Raw genomic sequence first — 17,276 nt, 5'->3', positions numbered from 1 at the left:
CACAGAACAGCTCAGCAAGCTTTGAACACTCGATGGCTTTTCCAACCCAAAAGTCCAAAGTCCTTCCTCAGTCCTCCCCAAAACACATGGTCAGATCCGTCACAGCAATGCTCCTGGTATTTGTTTCAGTTAAAGTTTCTCTAACTGTGAGGAACCCCAGAACCCAAAGCAACTTGGGGAGGAAGGGTTTATTTGACTTAAACTCCCACACCACCGTTCATCACTGACGGAAGTCAGGGCAGAAACTCAAACAGGGCAGGAACCTGGAGGCAGGAGCTGAAGCAGAAGCCATGGAGGGGCGCTGCTTACTGGCTTCCTCCCCATGGCTTGCTCAGCTGGCTCTCTTATAGAACCAGGACCAGCAGCCCAAGGATAGTACCACATACAATGAGCTGGGCTCTCCCAACAGAAAATCCCTACAGATTTACCTCCAGTCCCATCTTATGGAGGCATTTTCTCAACTGAGGTTCCCTCTTCTTAGATGACTCTAGCTTGTGTCAAGTTGACCAAAAAGTAGCCAGGACAGAAGGTGTGAATAGGCATTTGTCATATTGAGCCAAATAGTAACGAAGGTACCAGAAGGAGCTCACCCTTCACACGGCTGAACGTAACACAGCCGCCGCCAACATTAAATAAAGTCCGATCTGAGAGATGTGTTCCATTTTGTTGCTCATTTTTCCAGCCTAGGTTTCTACACAATGCTGCTTGTCACAATGGGACAAGTGCATCCTGACGGTGCCCCCCCCCACTGCCCCCTGCTCCTCCCCAGGTTGTGACTCGGAAACAAATAGCAGCAGATTCACAGATGCAGTCAAACCTTTTATTCCATTAGTGACCAATACAACAGCACCACAGCACAGCAGGGGCCCTGCCTGAGGACCCCGGGAAGGCAGGGAGGACAGAGACAGGGCCTCCAGCCCTGGGCTGTTCTCTGCAAGGTGCTGAGGAAGCTGTGCCTGAGAGAAGCCGCTGGGGAGGGCAGGCGAGTGAGCCAAAAGCCAGATAACCCACGTCAGCCCCCCTCTGCCCAGGAGCACCAGGGCTGCAGTGAGGAAGCTTCCAGGCCAAGCCAAGGAAGGGTGACCCGTTATAAAGAGCCCACGTGTGTGTTGTTATGTGAGTGTACATGTGTATACATGTGTGTGCTTGTGTGTATGGGGGGCAAGATGTCTACACTACTTAGCACATGAGATATAACTGCTAAGCCGCAGGACCTGCCTGGGGACAAGAGAGACCAGGAACCAGGGCCTCGGAGCTCTGGAGCCTTGGGAGGGGACAGTGACAGGGACCACCCTCCCCGCTGCTTCAATTCAGAGGGTGGCGGCTCCTGTCGGAAGCAGGTGGTAGAACAGACACTGTCCTTGGGCCGGGGCAGAAGGGCCACCTCTGACCTGGGCCACATCACGTGTAGGCCATCTTGCTGCACACCCAGGGCCGGGTGGCCAGACACTCTGTTGACACCAGCCTGGTAGGCTCCACAAAGACACACTCGCCCATGCCCGAGATGGAGAACCTGTGGGGGAAGAAAAAAGACCGAGGGCCCGCTTGCCCATCATCATGGGCGGTCGGTCCGACAGGCCCTTTGGCTGTCCTCCCCAGTCACCACTGGAGTGTCTTCCAGGACAGACAAGGGTGCACCTTGCTAGTGTAGTCCTCCACTGTTCCAGCTCTATGCTTCCAGAACGTTCCATGATGAGGAACTGTTCCACACACCTGTCACCAACGCTCCCTGCCTTCCTTATTCTTTATCTCCTTCTAAGGTCAGCTCCAAGGTGCCCAATTCAGAGCTGCCCTCTGCCCACCTCACCTCCCACAGAATCCTGTTTGCACCACAAGGAAGCGTTTATCACAGCCCTGAGTGGCCGTGTCCGGGCACAGTTCTCCATAGGTAGAGTCTGGACTACAAGCTGAAGTGACCTACCTGTCCCTAAGCCTACCCTGCCACACCACCACACGCACCTTCGCTACCACAATCCACCTCCACAGCCGCACTTGCTACCCCCATTGCCCAAGATCGTAGCCGGATTACTTGGCCCACACACACGGCACCACCGTGCACCCAACACCGCCCTCAGGGCACCTGCCCTAGAAGAGGCTGTCGCGGGAAAAGGTGATCAGCAATGCCAGTGGGCAACTGTGTCCAGAGTTCCTGTCTTCTGTTGCCACCGTGCGTGTGGAACTCAGCTACCTACAGAAGGCACGCTTCCCATCATCCCTTGCAACCACATGCAGAGGCATGACTAAGTTCTGGCCGTCAGGAGAGGCACAGATGGAGTAGTCACAGACAGAAGTTATCTGCGCCTTTCACTGAGAAGCTCTGTGTGCGTCCGGGCCACCAATCCAAGCTGGACTGAGAGGGAAATGCAGACACTTTCACAGAGGAAGCCCTGCCAACAGATGACCCCCACCCCCGGCCCTTGTCAGAGACTTATCCATTCCAGCTAGCATAAAACCACATGTGTCTGTCAGAGAGCTGCCTCTGGGGCTGACCCCTTCCCTGTTTAAGCTCATCTCTCTCCTAGAAAACGGAGTCTCAGCTCACGTGTCTGGGTCAAACGGGTCCCCGTTGACCCAGTGGAAGTCGTCTCCAACTCTGCGCAGGCCAATCCAGGGCTCCCTCCGTGTGAACTTGAACATGAATTCCTGCGAAAGGAAGGAGAGAGAGCCAGGTATGGAGTGCAGTTTTGTCAAGGCGGCACGGCCCCAGCCGGGCGCTCTCTGGAGACGCTGGCCCTGCAGAGAGTGATGGGTACTGAGATGGTGTGAGGTCACTTGAGTCAGGACCAATGACAACGGAATCCTGGGCAGTCACTGCTGGAGCAAGACCGGCCACAAATGTCCCCAACAGCCTGCCTCAGTTACAGGGCTGGGAGTTTGGGGATGGTCCGCAGGACGTGTTAGATTTCTGGCCAAATCTTACCCACAACAGGTTATCCGACCAGTACTTCTGGGACTTTCTCAGAAACTGACACACAAATATTGTGCAACGCAGGCAAACAGAAACTGGCTTCGAGGCCCGCTCCTCTTTTAGAAGTGCACGTCTCTGTGCCACAACATCCAAAATGAGCGAGCGCTCGGGGGTTCTGGGCTCTTTAGCCTTTCTATTGGCAAAACGACTCGAGGTGTGACCTGAGAGGCAGTGCTTCATTTAGATGGTAGGAAATGAGGGTTTTTTTTTTTTTTTTTTTTTACATTGTCCAAGTGTGTTCACAGCTTCTAATTCATCCTCTGAATACTGAGTTAAGCTCAGCCGGCCAGCCTTGGATGGAAGTGGAGGATGGAGGTTTGAGTGATCAGCCCCCAGGGAATTCACCATCGCCCCCTGACTGGACAGTGGCTGAGTGACTGGAGACAGACACCCAGGGGGTCACTCAGCCATTCCACCTGAGTTGGCGCAGGGGGGGGGGGGTTTGAGGGTCGCTGCTTTTGACCCAGGCGCTCACCAGTTCCTTCTGGCTTTGGACCACAGCCAGCGCTGCTTCGTGGGTTTGGCAGTATTGCCTGCCAGTGTTCCAGTCTCTAGGCTCCTCAGAGAAGTAGTAGCATTTCCTTCCGTAGAGCAGCCAGTCCTCTGGGCAGGGCATCTCACACTTGATGCAGCCCTTGGAAGCTGCAGGGAGGGAGAAGGGGCTGAGTGTCTCCAAGAGTGCCTGGCCACTGCCGTGTTCCCAGTGTGCCTGATCACCGCCGTGTCCCCTGGCCTCTTTCCATGGCTCCCTCCCTCTGTCTGGACTTCAGTGCCCTTCAGAGATACTGCTGAAGTCACTGTGCCCCAGGGAGGAGCTCCAGATGAAATGAACATCAGGAGGCACTGTACAGCAAGGTGGTCAGTGTGTTATCATGGGGGCAGCAGAGGGACAAACCCAAGCAAAGACCTCCCCCTTAGCCCTAGGAACTCAGATCAGAAGGGACCTGAAATCAACATCTCTGTAGCCAGGGTGGGAGACCCTGGCAGGACAGTGTGCCTTTTCATAACCACACACTCTCTCTCTAGCTAGCTCCACTACCCTGCTCACCACTGAACTTCTAGGAAATTCCTTTTAGATTTGAGTCCTGAGCCAGGTGGATGGCTCACTCGGTGAATAACGACACTTTGCCTCCAAGTCTGACAACTTGAGGTGCATCCCTGGGACTCATCCTGCACGCTGTCCCTGACTTCTATACCCATATCCCAGCATGAAATGTAAGTGTAAAAAGGTATTATTTTAAATGGGGACTGGAGAATGGCCCAGAAATTAAGAAACTTGCTGTTCGTTCAGACAATCTGGGTTCAGTTCCCAGCACTCACATAGCAGCTCACAACTGACTGGAACTCCAGTTCCAGGGGATCCCTTGCCCTCTTTGGTCCTCCATAGCTCACATGTGCATGCATACACGCGCGTGTATACACACACACACACACACACACACACACACACACACACACACACTATTCTGGGAAAGCAGTTCAGAAAGTCCACCAGCCCTTCAGGACCTCTTTGTCATGGGCTAACTTATACTTTGCATCTCCTGGAGACCAGAAGACAGGTTAATCCGAATCCAGGAGTTTGCATGGCTTTACTTTATGCATTTCTCCTTCTCTTGGGCTCATCTAAGGTTTGGTTTGGTTTGACTATTTAGCTCTGACTGGCCTGGACCTCACTATGTACACCAGGTTGGTCTCAAATTCAGAGATCTGCTTGCCTCTGCCTCCCATGTTCAGGGATTAAAAGCTCATTGGAAGTTTTATAGGTAAGTTTTAGTTTTGAATTTTGACACAGTTTCATGTAACCAAAGCTGACTGTGGTATCTTGAATGTAGTTGGCACCCATAGGCCTATAGGGAGTGGCACTATTAGGTGTGGCTTTGTTGGAGTAGATGCGGCCTTGTTGGAGAAAGCATGTCACTGTGGGGGTGGACTGCGAGGTGTCCTATGATCAAGCTATGCCCAGTGTCTCAGTTCACTTCCTGTTGCCTGGGGATCTAGATGTAGCCAGCACCACTTCTGCCTGTGTGCTGCCGTGTCCCACCAGGATGATACTGGACTAAACCTCTGAACTGTAAGCCAGCCACAATGAAGTGTTTTCCTTTGTAAGAGTTGCCATGGCCATGGCATCTCTCCACAGCAACAGAAAGCCTAAGACACTGACCTCAAATTCTCTAAGGCTGACCTTGAGCTCTTGCCTCTACCTCTCCAGTCTGGGATACCAGGTGTGTGCCACTATCCAGGCCTTAAAGGTAAATTTTGTCTTGATTGTTTTCTCCTGTGATCACATGGAATGGTAAAAACTGCAAATTCCATGAGCATGTGGATTTTTTAATTAATCATATAAATGATTAATTAAAATACTGATTAAGATGGGGCCAAGAACACAGCATACTACCCAAGTGGCTGCACTGTCCTGGGGGCCTACCACCACACAGAGACTGACATACTACTGCATACTCTAAGCACACCTAAGCCCTGACTCAGGCCCACTTGGGAGGAATGTCCATGGTGTAGCCTCCTCCCTGGGCTCTCCTGAGAGACACCAAAGCCGTGTCCACACATTCCCTGACCTGCTGATCCAGAACACGAATGAAGGGGAAATGATTCCTTTCGCAACCTTATTCCAGCCAAAGCTGATCTGGCCGCGGTGTCCTCCGTCCACCTGCAAACACATTCAGACCCTCTGCTCGTCCAGCAAGTCGGACGAGGGAGATCTTGGTAGAGACTGATAGGGAGTGGAATTTCACCACTTTAGTGAGGCGACCCACTCCTGGTCCGACTGCTTTCTAAAGATTAAAGAGGCTGGAGAGATGGCTCGGTGGCTGAAAGGACAAGCTGCTCCTGCAGAGAACCGAATTCAGATCCCAACACCCACGTGAGGCAGCTCAAAACTGCCGATAACTCCAGCGCCAGGGGATCTGATGCCCTCTTCTGGTCTACACACACACACACACACACACACACACACACACACAAAATAATAAAAATAAATACTTAAATGTTGAAGACAGGAGGGTGGGGGTGTAGTTCAGCTGACAGGGCTCTTGCCTAGCATGCACAAGGCCTTGAGTCTGATCCCCAGTATTCCATAAACCAGGTGTGTGCACACACTACACAGACCTGGTGTGGCACAGAATACCCTTAATCTCAGCACTGGGGAGGTTGAGGCAGTCAGACCAGGAGTTCAGAGCCAGCCTCAACAACACAGGGAATTCAAGGCCAACCTGGGCTACATCAGCGCTTTCTCAAAAAGAAGGAGGAGGAGGAAGAAGAAAAGCTTCAATCACTTCTGCAAACTCCACAGAGGCCAAGACATTTTCCCAGAAGTCTCCCCAGAGCACACAATCCCTGTGGGGAGCCTCCCCTGCCCCCTCTTTACCTCTGGAGCCCACTCACGACCACACAGAATCCACATTTGTGAGCCTCTCCCCCTTAAAAATGTTTCCCGTGTAGCATCCAGAGTATTCCACCCAAAGGATGCCTCTTTGGCACATGGATGATTTTGAGCTAAATACAACTGAGAATCAAAATGCAGGGGAAGCTCCCTTCTTCCTCCCTCCCTCCCTCCCTCCCTCCCTCCCTCCCTCCCTCCCTCCCTCCCTGTCTCCCTACCTCTCTGTCTCCCTCCCTCCCTCTCTCCATCCTTTCCTCCCTACCTCTCCCTAGTCCCCACCCCACTCTGGTTCTCAGTCTAGGATCTCACATATAGCAAAGTTCATTAAGTGTTTGTTGAATGAATGTGATATTTAAAGTCTCATATTGCCAAATCGTCACCTCTAAGAGGCTTTGCCTGCCTAGCCTAAAATGCCCATGGCATTTATGAACTAATTCCTTGGTACCATTGCTTCCTACCTGGCCAATAAATGGGACATGCATGGTCTGTGTGGAAGTGTGTTATTTCAGGCTACAATTATATTAACAACCAACCACTTCTAATTTACTGTGTGCTTCCCCCGTAATCTGATACGTGGAGGAATGTGCCTAGCTAGGCATGCTGGGACCAGGCGTGCACACTGGTCCACACAGCGCACACAGGTGTGTGCTGCTGACACACTCTGACGTGCACACTCACCCAAGATGCTCATCACCACCAGGATGGCGAACAGGAGGACCGCAATGGCCCCCAGCAGCAGGCGTGTGGTGGTATCTAAGGAAAAGACAAACGGGTCAGTACCAGCTGCCACCTGTTGTCCTGTCTCCAACCCCCAGTGCTGCCCCCAAGTCCTAACAGCAAGAGCCTTATGGCGTGGAATTGAGCAAGAGCTGGAAGCAGCGCTCAGGGTGACGGTGATGGTGCCAGCCCTTTGAGAGACTCTCTTCAGGACCACGGCCCCAGTTTTGTCACCCCTACTGACCACAGGCTCCTATGGCGGTCACAGCTTTCTGACCTGGGTTCCCCTGTTGTTTTTCCAGCACCTTCCAGGCTTCACCCATTCTACCCTCACAGCCTGCGACAGGGTGTCTGTTCCCGGGTCCCCCACCTCCACCCCATACCTTCTGGCATGCTGCCTACCCCTCTACCATCTGTCACCCCACACCCACTCTTCCTGGTTCTCCTTACTTTTATCTCCACTTAAGATGTTTATGGTAATAAAGAAAACCTTTCAGACTTAAAACAGAGGGTTTTCTTATTTTATTGTGATACGGATTTATGTGTGATATATATATCACACATCATAAAATTTACCATTTTAACCATTTTAGGTGCTTAATTCATAACATTAAGTAGCAGGCTAGTGTGGTCATCTGGGTGCAAAAGTTTCAACTCTGTCCGCATCCCACACCCATCCTACCCACCGCCACTCTGCCTGGCCTCTCCACATTTGCTGGTCCTCCTCACTTCAGGACTGAATCTTACAGTGCCTTTTCTTTGGTGTCAGGTCTATCTCACCTAACATGTTTTTTGTTTGTTTGTTTGGGTTTTTTTTGTTTTGTTTTGTTTTGTTTTTTGTTGTTGTTTTTGTTTTTCAAGACAGGGTTTCTCTGTGGTTTTGGAGCCTGTCCTGGAACTAGCTCTTGTAGACCAGGCTGGTCTCGAACTCACAGAGATCCGCCTGCCTCTGCCTCCCAAGTGCTGGGATTAAAGGCATGCGCCACCACCGCCCAGCTTCACCTAACACATTTTAAGTCTCATCCACATTGTAGCATGGGACAGAACCTTACTCCTGTTTACGGTTCATCATTTCACTCTAAGGATATATCACATCCGGTCCATCCACTTGTGACGGTTAGTCTTAATGGTCAATGGGAGACGATCTAACCCACCCGGGAAGGGTTTCAGTAAGCGACTGTCCATGCTAGGTAGGGCCTGACTGTGGGGGTTGCTCTGGCTGTGTTCACTGTCATGGGAAGGGTCAGCGCCCTGTAAGGGGCACTCCTCCCTGCTTTGGGCTCCTGCTTCAGTTGTGTAAGCGTAGAACACGTGTGTCAAGCAGTAGGCATGCATGAGTCTCTTTCTCTCCGCCCGTAATTGTGGCTGTGACCAGCTGCTTCAGGCGTTGCCTTGACTTCCCCGCAGTGATGTCTCTCTCTGCTCTAGTGCACAACTGACGGCCCCTGCAACCTGGAAACTCATGTCTGCCAGTGCCGGAGAAGTTTTCTGTTTACATCATGGATGGTTTCTTCTCTTTCATTTTCTGATTTCCTCCTAAAAGTCAAAGTCTTCACATGTCTGAGCTCTTAAACTGGCCCTCCTCCTTCCCCTCCCCTCCCCACCCGCTCCCCATCTCTACCGCTTTGGTTTATTTCTGGGAAGATGTCTTCAACCCCATCCTCTCACCCCCTCCCAGGTTTTTCATTCTGCAATGATAATTGAAGGTGTCTGGGGTTTGCCCCAGCTGCGCTATGTTGTCCTGTCTTAAAGCAGCCTACCCTTGGTTCGTGCTGTGATAGTTTCTCTGAAGACACGGCTGAGAGTTGTTCCTGCAGAGGAGAGATGAGAAGACTGTGCGCTTCTCCCTACAGAGTCTTTCAAAACGCTTATTCTGATTCCTGGAGGGGCATGGGTATTGTTCACAGCTAAGGCAGGAGAACAGAAGAGTTCCCTGGAGCCTCTGAGTCCACTGCTATCCGTGGGAGCATGGCAGGGGCTCTGGCTGGTTGATCTGGGGCTGTTAAATTCCTTGGCTTTTCCCCCACGTGGATTGGCATCTCTGGAGGAACCGCTGTTTTCTTGCTACAGCAATAACTTGGAGACGACTCTTCCCAAGAAGGCTCGGAGCATGCCCTCCACACTTTGAAAGTGAGCTCCAAAGCCTGCTCCTTGTATGGTCCTGTATAGCAGCCCTGATTCTTGAGAGTGTTACCTCAAGTTCCTGCCAGAAATGGGGACGGGCTATTTAGATCTGGCTCCATATCTCTGAAAGACATTCCACACCCCTCTTCCTGTTTTCAGCCCATCTTCCACCATGCCCCTGCCCCTGCGTACTGGGATCCTTAAGTGTGGCCCCTGTGGTTCCTCTGCTGAGTGGTCTTTCGCACAGGTGGCCTAAGTCCGTTAGCTCTCAGTCCCTGTCTCACAAGCTCTTAACTCCAGTTCTCACTGTGATCAGCACTTAAATGTCCCTCTACTGTTTGTTAGCAGGTCTCGAAAGGGATAGAGAGGGCAATTCTGTATTCAGCCAGGCACTGGACCTGTGAGACTCACAAAAAATTTTGGAATCATTTCTTTGAGTGAGGTCTACACACCAGCAGAAATTCGCTGGCCTCCACAGAGGTCTCTGGTGTCTACGCTGTCCTGTACCAGGGGTTTATGCTGGATTTCTCTACTAAGCTGGATTCCTCATGGGGTCAACACTGAGCTCCACTGGACCCTACGCTGGGTTCCTCTAGAGCAATGGCTCTCTCTCAACCTGTGGGTCGGGACGCCTTGGGGGCCGTCAAACAACCCTTTCTCAGGGGTCATCTAAGACCATCAGCAATTCATAAAAGTAGCAAAATGCAGTTATAAAGCAGCAATAAAAATATTTTTATGATCTGGGAGGTGGTAGCATATGCCTTTAATCCCAGCATTTAATTTAATTGGGATGCAGAAGCAGGTGGACTTCTGTGAGCTCGAGGCCAGTCTGATCTACAGAGTTAGTCCTAGGACAGCCAAGGCTACACAAAGAAACCCTGTCTCAAAAAAACAAAATAATAATAATAATTTTATATTTGGGGATCACCACAGCATGAGGAACTGTATTAAAGGGCCACAGCGTTAGCAAGGTTGAGAACCACTGCTCTATAGACTTACCCTGGGCTGTTGTGTTCCTCCACAGTTCTACACCGGGGCATCCAGGGTCCAACAGTAGTTTCCTCCAGGGGTCTATGCTTGTCTCTTCCAGGAGCTCCACTGGGCTCCACCAATGGGATCTAGACTAGGACCTTCCAGGGGTCTGCACTGGGCTCAGCGGATGCTGGGCTCTATCAGGGGTCTACATTATATTCCTTCTGGAGTCTATGCTGGGGTTCGCTAGAGGCCTACACTAAGTCCCTCCAGGGATCTCTTCTGGGTTTAGGGTCTATGCTGGGCTCCAGGGGCAGGGGCTACATTGGGTTCCTCCAGAAGTCTATGCTGGGTTCCTCTGGGGAAACTAAACCACGTTTCTCAGGGCGTCTACATTGACTTCTACTGGGGCCTACATGGGGTCCACACTGGGTTCTTTCAGGGGTCCATGCCAGTTCTCCTCTGGGATCCTTCAGGGGTCTATGCTGGGGCCCTCCTGCAGCCTACACTAGATTTCTTTCTTTCTTTCTTTTTTTTTTTTGGTTTTTTGAGACAGGGTTTCTCTGTGGTTTTGGAGCCTGTCCTGGAACTAGCTCTTGTAGACCAGGCTGGTCTCGAACTCACAGAGATCCGCCTGCCTCTGCCTCCCGAGTGCTGGGATTAAAGGCGTGCGCCACCACCGCCGGGCCCTACACTAGATTTCTTGAGGGGTCAAACCTGTGGACTGAGTTACCCACGGAGAACCCAGCATCTGAAATCACTTCCCGGGTTCATATCCATCCTCTGACCCTTTCTGAATGTGGACACACAGAAGTCACCACTGCCTCCATGTCAGCATCTACCTCTCAGGTGTTTATGTCAGTGTACACAGGGCCGTCCCTCTCTGGGGGTCTGTATCCACACACTCAACCAGCTCTAGGCTGATATGAGAAAAATTCACATCAGTATTGAACAGGTGCAGACTTTCATGTCATGTTGTTTTTCCTTAAACAATACAGAATAGCAACAAAGTACATAGCCTTTACATTTATTTGATATTATAGTGACTTTAGACATGTTTAAAGCCTATGAGAAGATGTGAGCCGATTCAGTGAAAATATGCCATTTGGTCTCAGGCACCTGAGCATCCTTGGATCTTGGGGTCTGATGAAGGTTTCTGGTACTGATGCCCTGTGGCTGCTGAGGGAGGACGGTAGAGTGCTTAGAACTGTGTCCAACACGGTGAGTGTTGACTAGCCCTGAGCACCTGATGACCAATCCTAAGCACCTTGGGATTAAGAACCATGCTGAATTCCTTTGGGTTCCCTAAAGCAGAATTCGGCCATTGCATTGCATAATACAGACTAAGATTCAACACTGAACACAGTATTCTCAGTCAGCCTTACTATTCAACTGAGTTGAAGGAACTTGGTAGAAAAGGAGAGTGTGTGCATATGTCCCCACCATCACTAAAGAGCCTCTTCACTTCTTCATAAAGATGCTTTCTCTAAACTATGCAGCGTGGACAGAAGAAGACACTATGCTGGCTGGCCTTATGACAACGTGACACACACTAGAGACATCTGAAAGAAGGGGATTTTGAGAAAATGCCTCCATAAGATCCAGCTGTAGTTGCTAGGCAGTAGTGGTGGTGCATGCCTTTAATCCCAGCACTTGGGAGGCAGAGACTGGCAGATCTCTGTGAGTTCAAGGACACCCTAGTCTACAAAGAGAGTTGCAGGACAGGTTCCAGAGCTACACAGAAAAACTCTATTCCAAAACAAAACAAACAAACAAACAAAAACAGAAGAAGAAGAAGAAGAAGAAGAAGAAGAAGAAGAAGAAGAAGAAGAAGAAGAAGAAGAAGAAGAAGAAGAAGATCCAGCTATATAGCATTTTCTTAATTAGTGGTTGATGGGGGAGGACACAGCCCCCTGTAGGTGGTGGCATCTCTGGGCTGGTGGTCCTGGGTTCTATAAGAAAGCAGACTGAAAAAGCCACAAGGAGCAAGCCAGTAAGCAGCACTCCTCCATGGCCTCTGCATCAGTTCCTGCCTCCTGGTTCCTGCCCTGCTTGGGTTCCTGTCCTTGACTTCCTGTGATGATGAATAGTGATGTGGAAGAGTAAGTCAAATAAAGCCTCTCCTCCCCAAGTTGCTTTTGGTCACAGTGCTTCACTGCAGCAATAGAACCCCTAACACAGACGCCATAGGACTCCCAACACACTGTTCTCTGTCTGCCCTCCTGATGCCTGAAGCTGGATAGTTGGAGTCCATGTGGTATCTACTTCCTCAGATGCATCACTAAGGTGCCATCAGCTGGATGGCTTCAAAAGGTATCCTCTCACAGTTATGAAAACCAGAAGTCCGAAAGTTGAGGTTCTGGCAGGACCATGCTGTCTTCGAAGGCCTCAGGGAGAGCCTTCTTGGCTCATCTTAGCTCCTGGAGTTTTGCTGAACACCCTTGGCTCATGACTTTACCATCTAAGCTTCAGTCACTCTTAGCACGTGGCCTTCTGGGGTGTAGCTGTGTCTGTCTAAGGACACCAGTTCACATTGGATTAGGACCCGCTAACTTCATTCTGACTTTCTCTTAACTAATCACGCCTGCCAGAGCTACAATCCACCCAAGGGCACATTCTGTGGTCCTGGGAGTTAGGGTTCACTGTGGCTCCTGTGGTGTGAACACAGTCCAGCTTTTCACAGGTACCTAACTTTCAGTCATTCCACCACGCAATGACCCATCCAGATACACTGGAGTTCACGGTGCAGGTTATCCGGGCTTCTAAATGAGGATGATGTGCCCTAATATTAGAAAGAACAACTGGAACTTCGTACCTCAGATCCCCCTCGTACCAACATCCCCAAAAAAGCACTTGGCTGACGTCTAAACCATCCAGGGTACAGCCTGGCCAGCCATAATCCTGATTGTTTTAAAATGCTCAAATGTGAAGCTTGGTAATTTTTAAATTTTTAGGTAGCTTTTGCCAAATGCATGTGTGTGGTTTTGATCAGGAAGTTGTGGGTTTGTACCTAATAAAAAAAAACTTTCAACATTAAAAATTCAGAATTGGTGACCACTGAGAAATCTATATAGCCTGAGGTAAGCGGAGTCACTCTGTCCCCTCTCTCTTACCCCAGAACACTTTGCCCCGCTCTCTGGCCCAAGGCTAGAAATAGCCCTATCTTGAATCATCTTCAGTGTTTCCAGACCCCAGCGGGGTAGTCTGGATCAGCTTTCCCAGCCTTCACCTGGAAGGACAGACTCACACCCACAGGGAAAGCAGCCTTCGCCCGACCAACCAACATCTGCTTTCTGTTTGCAGAGCTAACCGGTCACTGAGGACTGTCTTCTAGACCGCGGCCAAGGGAAAAGCTGCCCCTCCTGAGGGTGGCAGACTCTTCGGAGGGACCAGGAGAGGAGAACCGTGTGCTCAGAAAGCGCAGCGGGATTCTGTCCAGTTAGCCTCTCTGAGCCAGTGTCCTTGATGGCGCCAGAAAAGAGGCAAGCTTTTCATACCAGAAGGCCAGTGGCAAATCCCATGGCGGTTTCAAGTGTTAGCGGCCAGTGTGTCCTTGAGTGAGATATTCAAGACTCCCCCGCATCCTGTCCAGTGCTGATCACCTCATTAGGGCAGAGATGAGAGTTAAATGGTAACTAAGGTACACACCCAACTCCATGGGTGGGTCACGGCTGCTTGGGGCAAAGTTAGATCAGGGTGCAGGTATCTCTGGGGGCTCAGTTACATCATTCCAGAAACTGTTCTTTTCTCTTCAAGATAGGGACCAGCCTAAGCAGAGGCTGCAAGCCCACTGGGACCCCAGGACCAGCAGATCTTGCTGTCCGTCATGTATCCTTAAGAGAACTAAAGTGTCGGGTGAGAGCAGCCTCAAGGACAACCTCAACGGACTCTGGCTGGGCGGCTGCTCCCCGCTGCTTTCCCTGACCTCCTCACCCAGGCTGTGGGGTTCTGGGTTCAGGAAGCTCGGAAAGGAGCCACCACAACAGAACCTACACTCCAGACCTCTCTCTGATTAGCACTGCTAGGCAGAAATCATGACATGACCTACAGGGTGAGAAAAAAGTACAGCCCACCAGTGGGTGTGGGTAGGTGGCTCAAGCTTACCAGCTCTTGGCCTCTTACCAAATTGACTCTGCCCTATTTGAACAGCTCTGTGAGGGCTGGATATACCCAGGGCCCAAGAAGGTGTCTTAGCATTGTAGAAAGATTGAACAAGCCAACTCAAAGGTCCCATACAGTGGCAGCCACCTGTGAGGGCCAGTCCCTTTGGATGGAGATAGAACATACCCAAGGAACATTGAGAAAACCCTCAGAGGACCAACAGAACTAAACAGTCCTGTAGAACAGTCAGCAGGCCAAGACGCTGAGCACCCAAGAGCCATTGGGAGGGGTGCTCTTATCTGTACCAGAGACCAAAAGAGGACAACGGGGATATCAGTAGGGAGCCATGCCATTCAGATGAGACAAGGCTGCATTGCAAGAAGATGCCAAGTATGGCAGTGTGCTGGACCACCAGAGAGGGTCTCGCTTTCCTCCTGCCCAGTGTGTAGCCTCTTCTTCAGCTGATGGGCAGGGCCAGTCAGCCACACTGGCAGTAGGAAGGACAAGAGTCAATGTATTCAGGGCCAGAGATGGAGCCAAAGCCAGCCAGCACACTACCCTGAAATAGCCTTACCCAGTGGGGACAGAGCAATGGTTAGTAGAGCTGAGCCTTCCAAATACTTACAAAAAGAAGGAGGAGGAGGAGGAGGAGGAGGAGGAGGAGGAGGAGGAGGAGGAGGAGGAGGAGGAGAAGAAGAAGAAGAAGAAGAAGAAGAAGAAGAAGAAGAAGAAGAAGAAGAAGAAGAAGAAGAAGAAGAAGACAGTTAGCCTAGAGAAGAGGGTGACATCAAATACTGATAGGGGATAAGCTTAGGTCACAGGGAAAACCCAACCACTAGCCAGAAACACACATTCAAGAAGGGTTGGTTGGTCTTTATTCCACCCTAGCTTTCGGTCAGGTTCTCCTTTGTAATAATAGCCTTACTTCTGGGAAAGCCGTCTTTGCCTCCATAGTTCTAACCACTATTCAGCATCTTCTAACCACTTCGTCAGCGTCTTCACAGCCCACCACAGTCAGTATCCTGCCCTGGCTCACAGTCTTTGGCCAAGGGTCTGCCATGCTCTGCAGCCACCTCACCTTTCTCAGCACTGGTGGCCTTGTCCCCTCCAGACTGCAGGTCCCCACCCTCCTCACCCACCGTCTTTCCCCTGCAGGTCTTCCCCCACGCAGATCTGTTCTCTTAAACCCTGGACAGCTCCTTCAAACAAGCAAACTCTGTAGCCTGGTCTGAGTGGTCCCTCAGACCTCAGATGTGTCCGTTCTCATATTCTTTCTCTCCCTCCATCCCTCTTTCCCAATGCCTTCATCAGTGTCTGGCATCCTAGGGTTCAGTTATCCACAAGGGACTGGCTAGTTCTAGCCAGTGGCTCTCATTTCTTGACCTGGTACTCTGTCTGTCCCATACCTCTGAAAGACCACCTACTCTGAGATGCCCTCCTCTGACTCTGCCCTACTGGGCAGAAGCCTGAGAAGCATCTGGAAGCTAACCCTCCCTGTGGCCAACTCCAGCATGTCCCGACAGCACCAGTCACCTGAAGGCAACCCAAGTTTCCTAAAAGAGCATGTTTACTTGAAGTCTCTTCGAAACCTCACTGAGTGCCTGAGGTCACTCTGAGGTCTCACTGAGCCCGAGGTCACTCCTTGAGCCACTGTGACAAGAAAGGATAGCTGGCACCCCAAACTCGCTAGGAAGAGCCTCTGGGGATTCCTATTTATCGTTCTCATTACCAGCAGAGCGTCCCTCCCACCCCCACAGAGTACAGGCACCACCTCGGGGAACTAGAGCTTTTGCTTTTACGAAGCACTAAGTGTTTTCTCTGCCACCACTCGCAAGCAAGCAGGACAAGGTGCTTCGCAGCGGACCCAACTAAGGTTTGGAGCCTGGTGCTCCAAGGTCACAGAGGGAGTTGACAGCAAAGGTAGGTCAAGGTGGTCCCCAGCAGCCCCTCTTCCTCCCATGGTGACATCTGCCTGCCCCCGAAATGAATGAATTCTCCCGATCACCCTCCCTTCTGTGAGCTGTCAAGGTGACTCTGACCACTTCCTGGGTCCCAAGTGGGGGGGGGGGGGAATGGAAGGCTGCGCACTTACCCTCCAAGGCCGCCTTCCAGCTGGTGCTGCCCTCGTACCCTGACCCCGATCGCCGCAGCAGCCCCTCTGGGCCACGAGCCTCGGCCTCAGCCGGCGAGCGCGGCCTAGGTGCTGCTGGCGCGGGGCGCGAGGCGGGGGGCGGCGGGCGGGTGCGCGCGGGGGGCTCCCGGGCCGGCTCCATGCCGTGGCGCGCGCGCACTCCTGCACCCGGCTGCAGGACCGGGTCCCAAGCGCACTCGGCGCTGCGTGCGCCCCGCGGGCCTCCCAGGCCGACTCGATGTGCTCCGGGGCCGCGGCGTCGGCAGACCGGGGCTGAGCCCGGCTCCGCGCGCCGGAGCCGCTCTGGTCCCCGCTGTGCGCGCCGCAGCCTGCGCGCCGAGCCCCGCGCGGGGGAGGAGCCGGGACTGCACGGGAGCTGCGACCGCGGGCGGGGTTGCGGGGAGGGAGGACAGCCCAGGTCACCAGCCCTGCCACCAGGACAGCGACGAGCCTAGGCGCTCCTCCTCCCGAGCCTCCTGCTGGGCATCTTCTAAAAGGGGAGGAGAGGGGGACAAGGCCCTGGGAAGGCTGCTCCTGGGGTGACCTGGAGGCAGAGCACACGGATCGGATCGGGGCTGAGATTTGACTCTCAGATTCTCAGTAGCTAAGAGAAACATCCCACACTGTCGAACCAAGGTTCAAGGGGAAAAGGCAGAGCAGCGCTATCTACTGATTGAGGGGCTCCCCCACCTTCTCCCTCCCCTCCGCTCCCCCTCCTGGTTTCTGGTTTATGTGTGAACGTTCGCAATAGCACATGGAAGCCAGGGGTCTTTATGGTATATTCACTTTCACCTTTTTTTCTTTTAATACAGCCCTGGAACTCATTACGACATAGACTCACAGCCTGACTCTGCCTCCCAAGGACTGAG

At 52.0% G+C, this 17,276-nt stretch overlaps 1 protein-coding gene across 1 annotated transcript; it reads right to left on the bottom strand.

Annotated features, from left to right (window-relative positions):
* Positions 1–816: 816 nt before the first annotated feature.
* On the bottom strand, positions 817–16,821 carry Clec2l (C-type lectin domain family 2 member L). The gene is made up of 5 exons (XM_050147950.1): positions 16,369–16,821; positions 7,041–7,115; positions 3,444–3,610; positions 2,543–2,643; positions 817–1,513 (listed from the first exon to the last, which is right to left on the bottom strand). The coding sequence occupies exons 1-5, from the start codon at positions 16,547–16,549 to the stop codon at positions 1,402–1,404; spliced, it is 636 nt and encodes a 211-aa protein (XP_050003907.1). The 5' UTR covers positions 16,550–16,821; the 3' UTR covers positions 817–1,401.
* Positions 16,822–17,276: the final 455 nt, after the last annotated feature.

This window comes from Alexandromys fortis, unplaced genomic scaffold (assembly GCF_014885135.2).
Source record: "Alexandromys fortis isolate MF-2015 unplaced genomic scaffold, M_Fortis_MF-2015_v1.1 scaffold_57, whole genome shotgun sequence".
Classification (NCBI taxonomy): Eukaryota; Metazoa; Chordata; class Mammalia; order Rodentia; family Cricetidae; genus Alexandromys; species Alexandromys fortis.
This window is presented reverse-complemented; position numbering and strand designations above follow the sequence as displayed.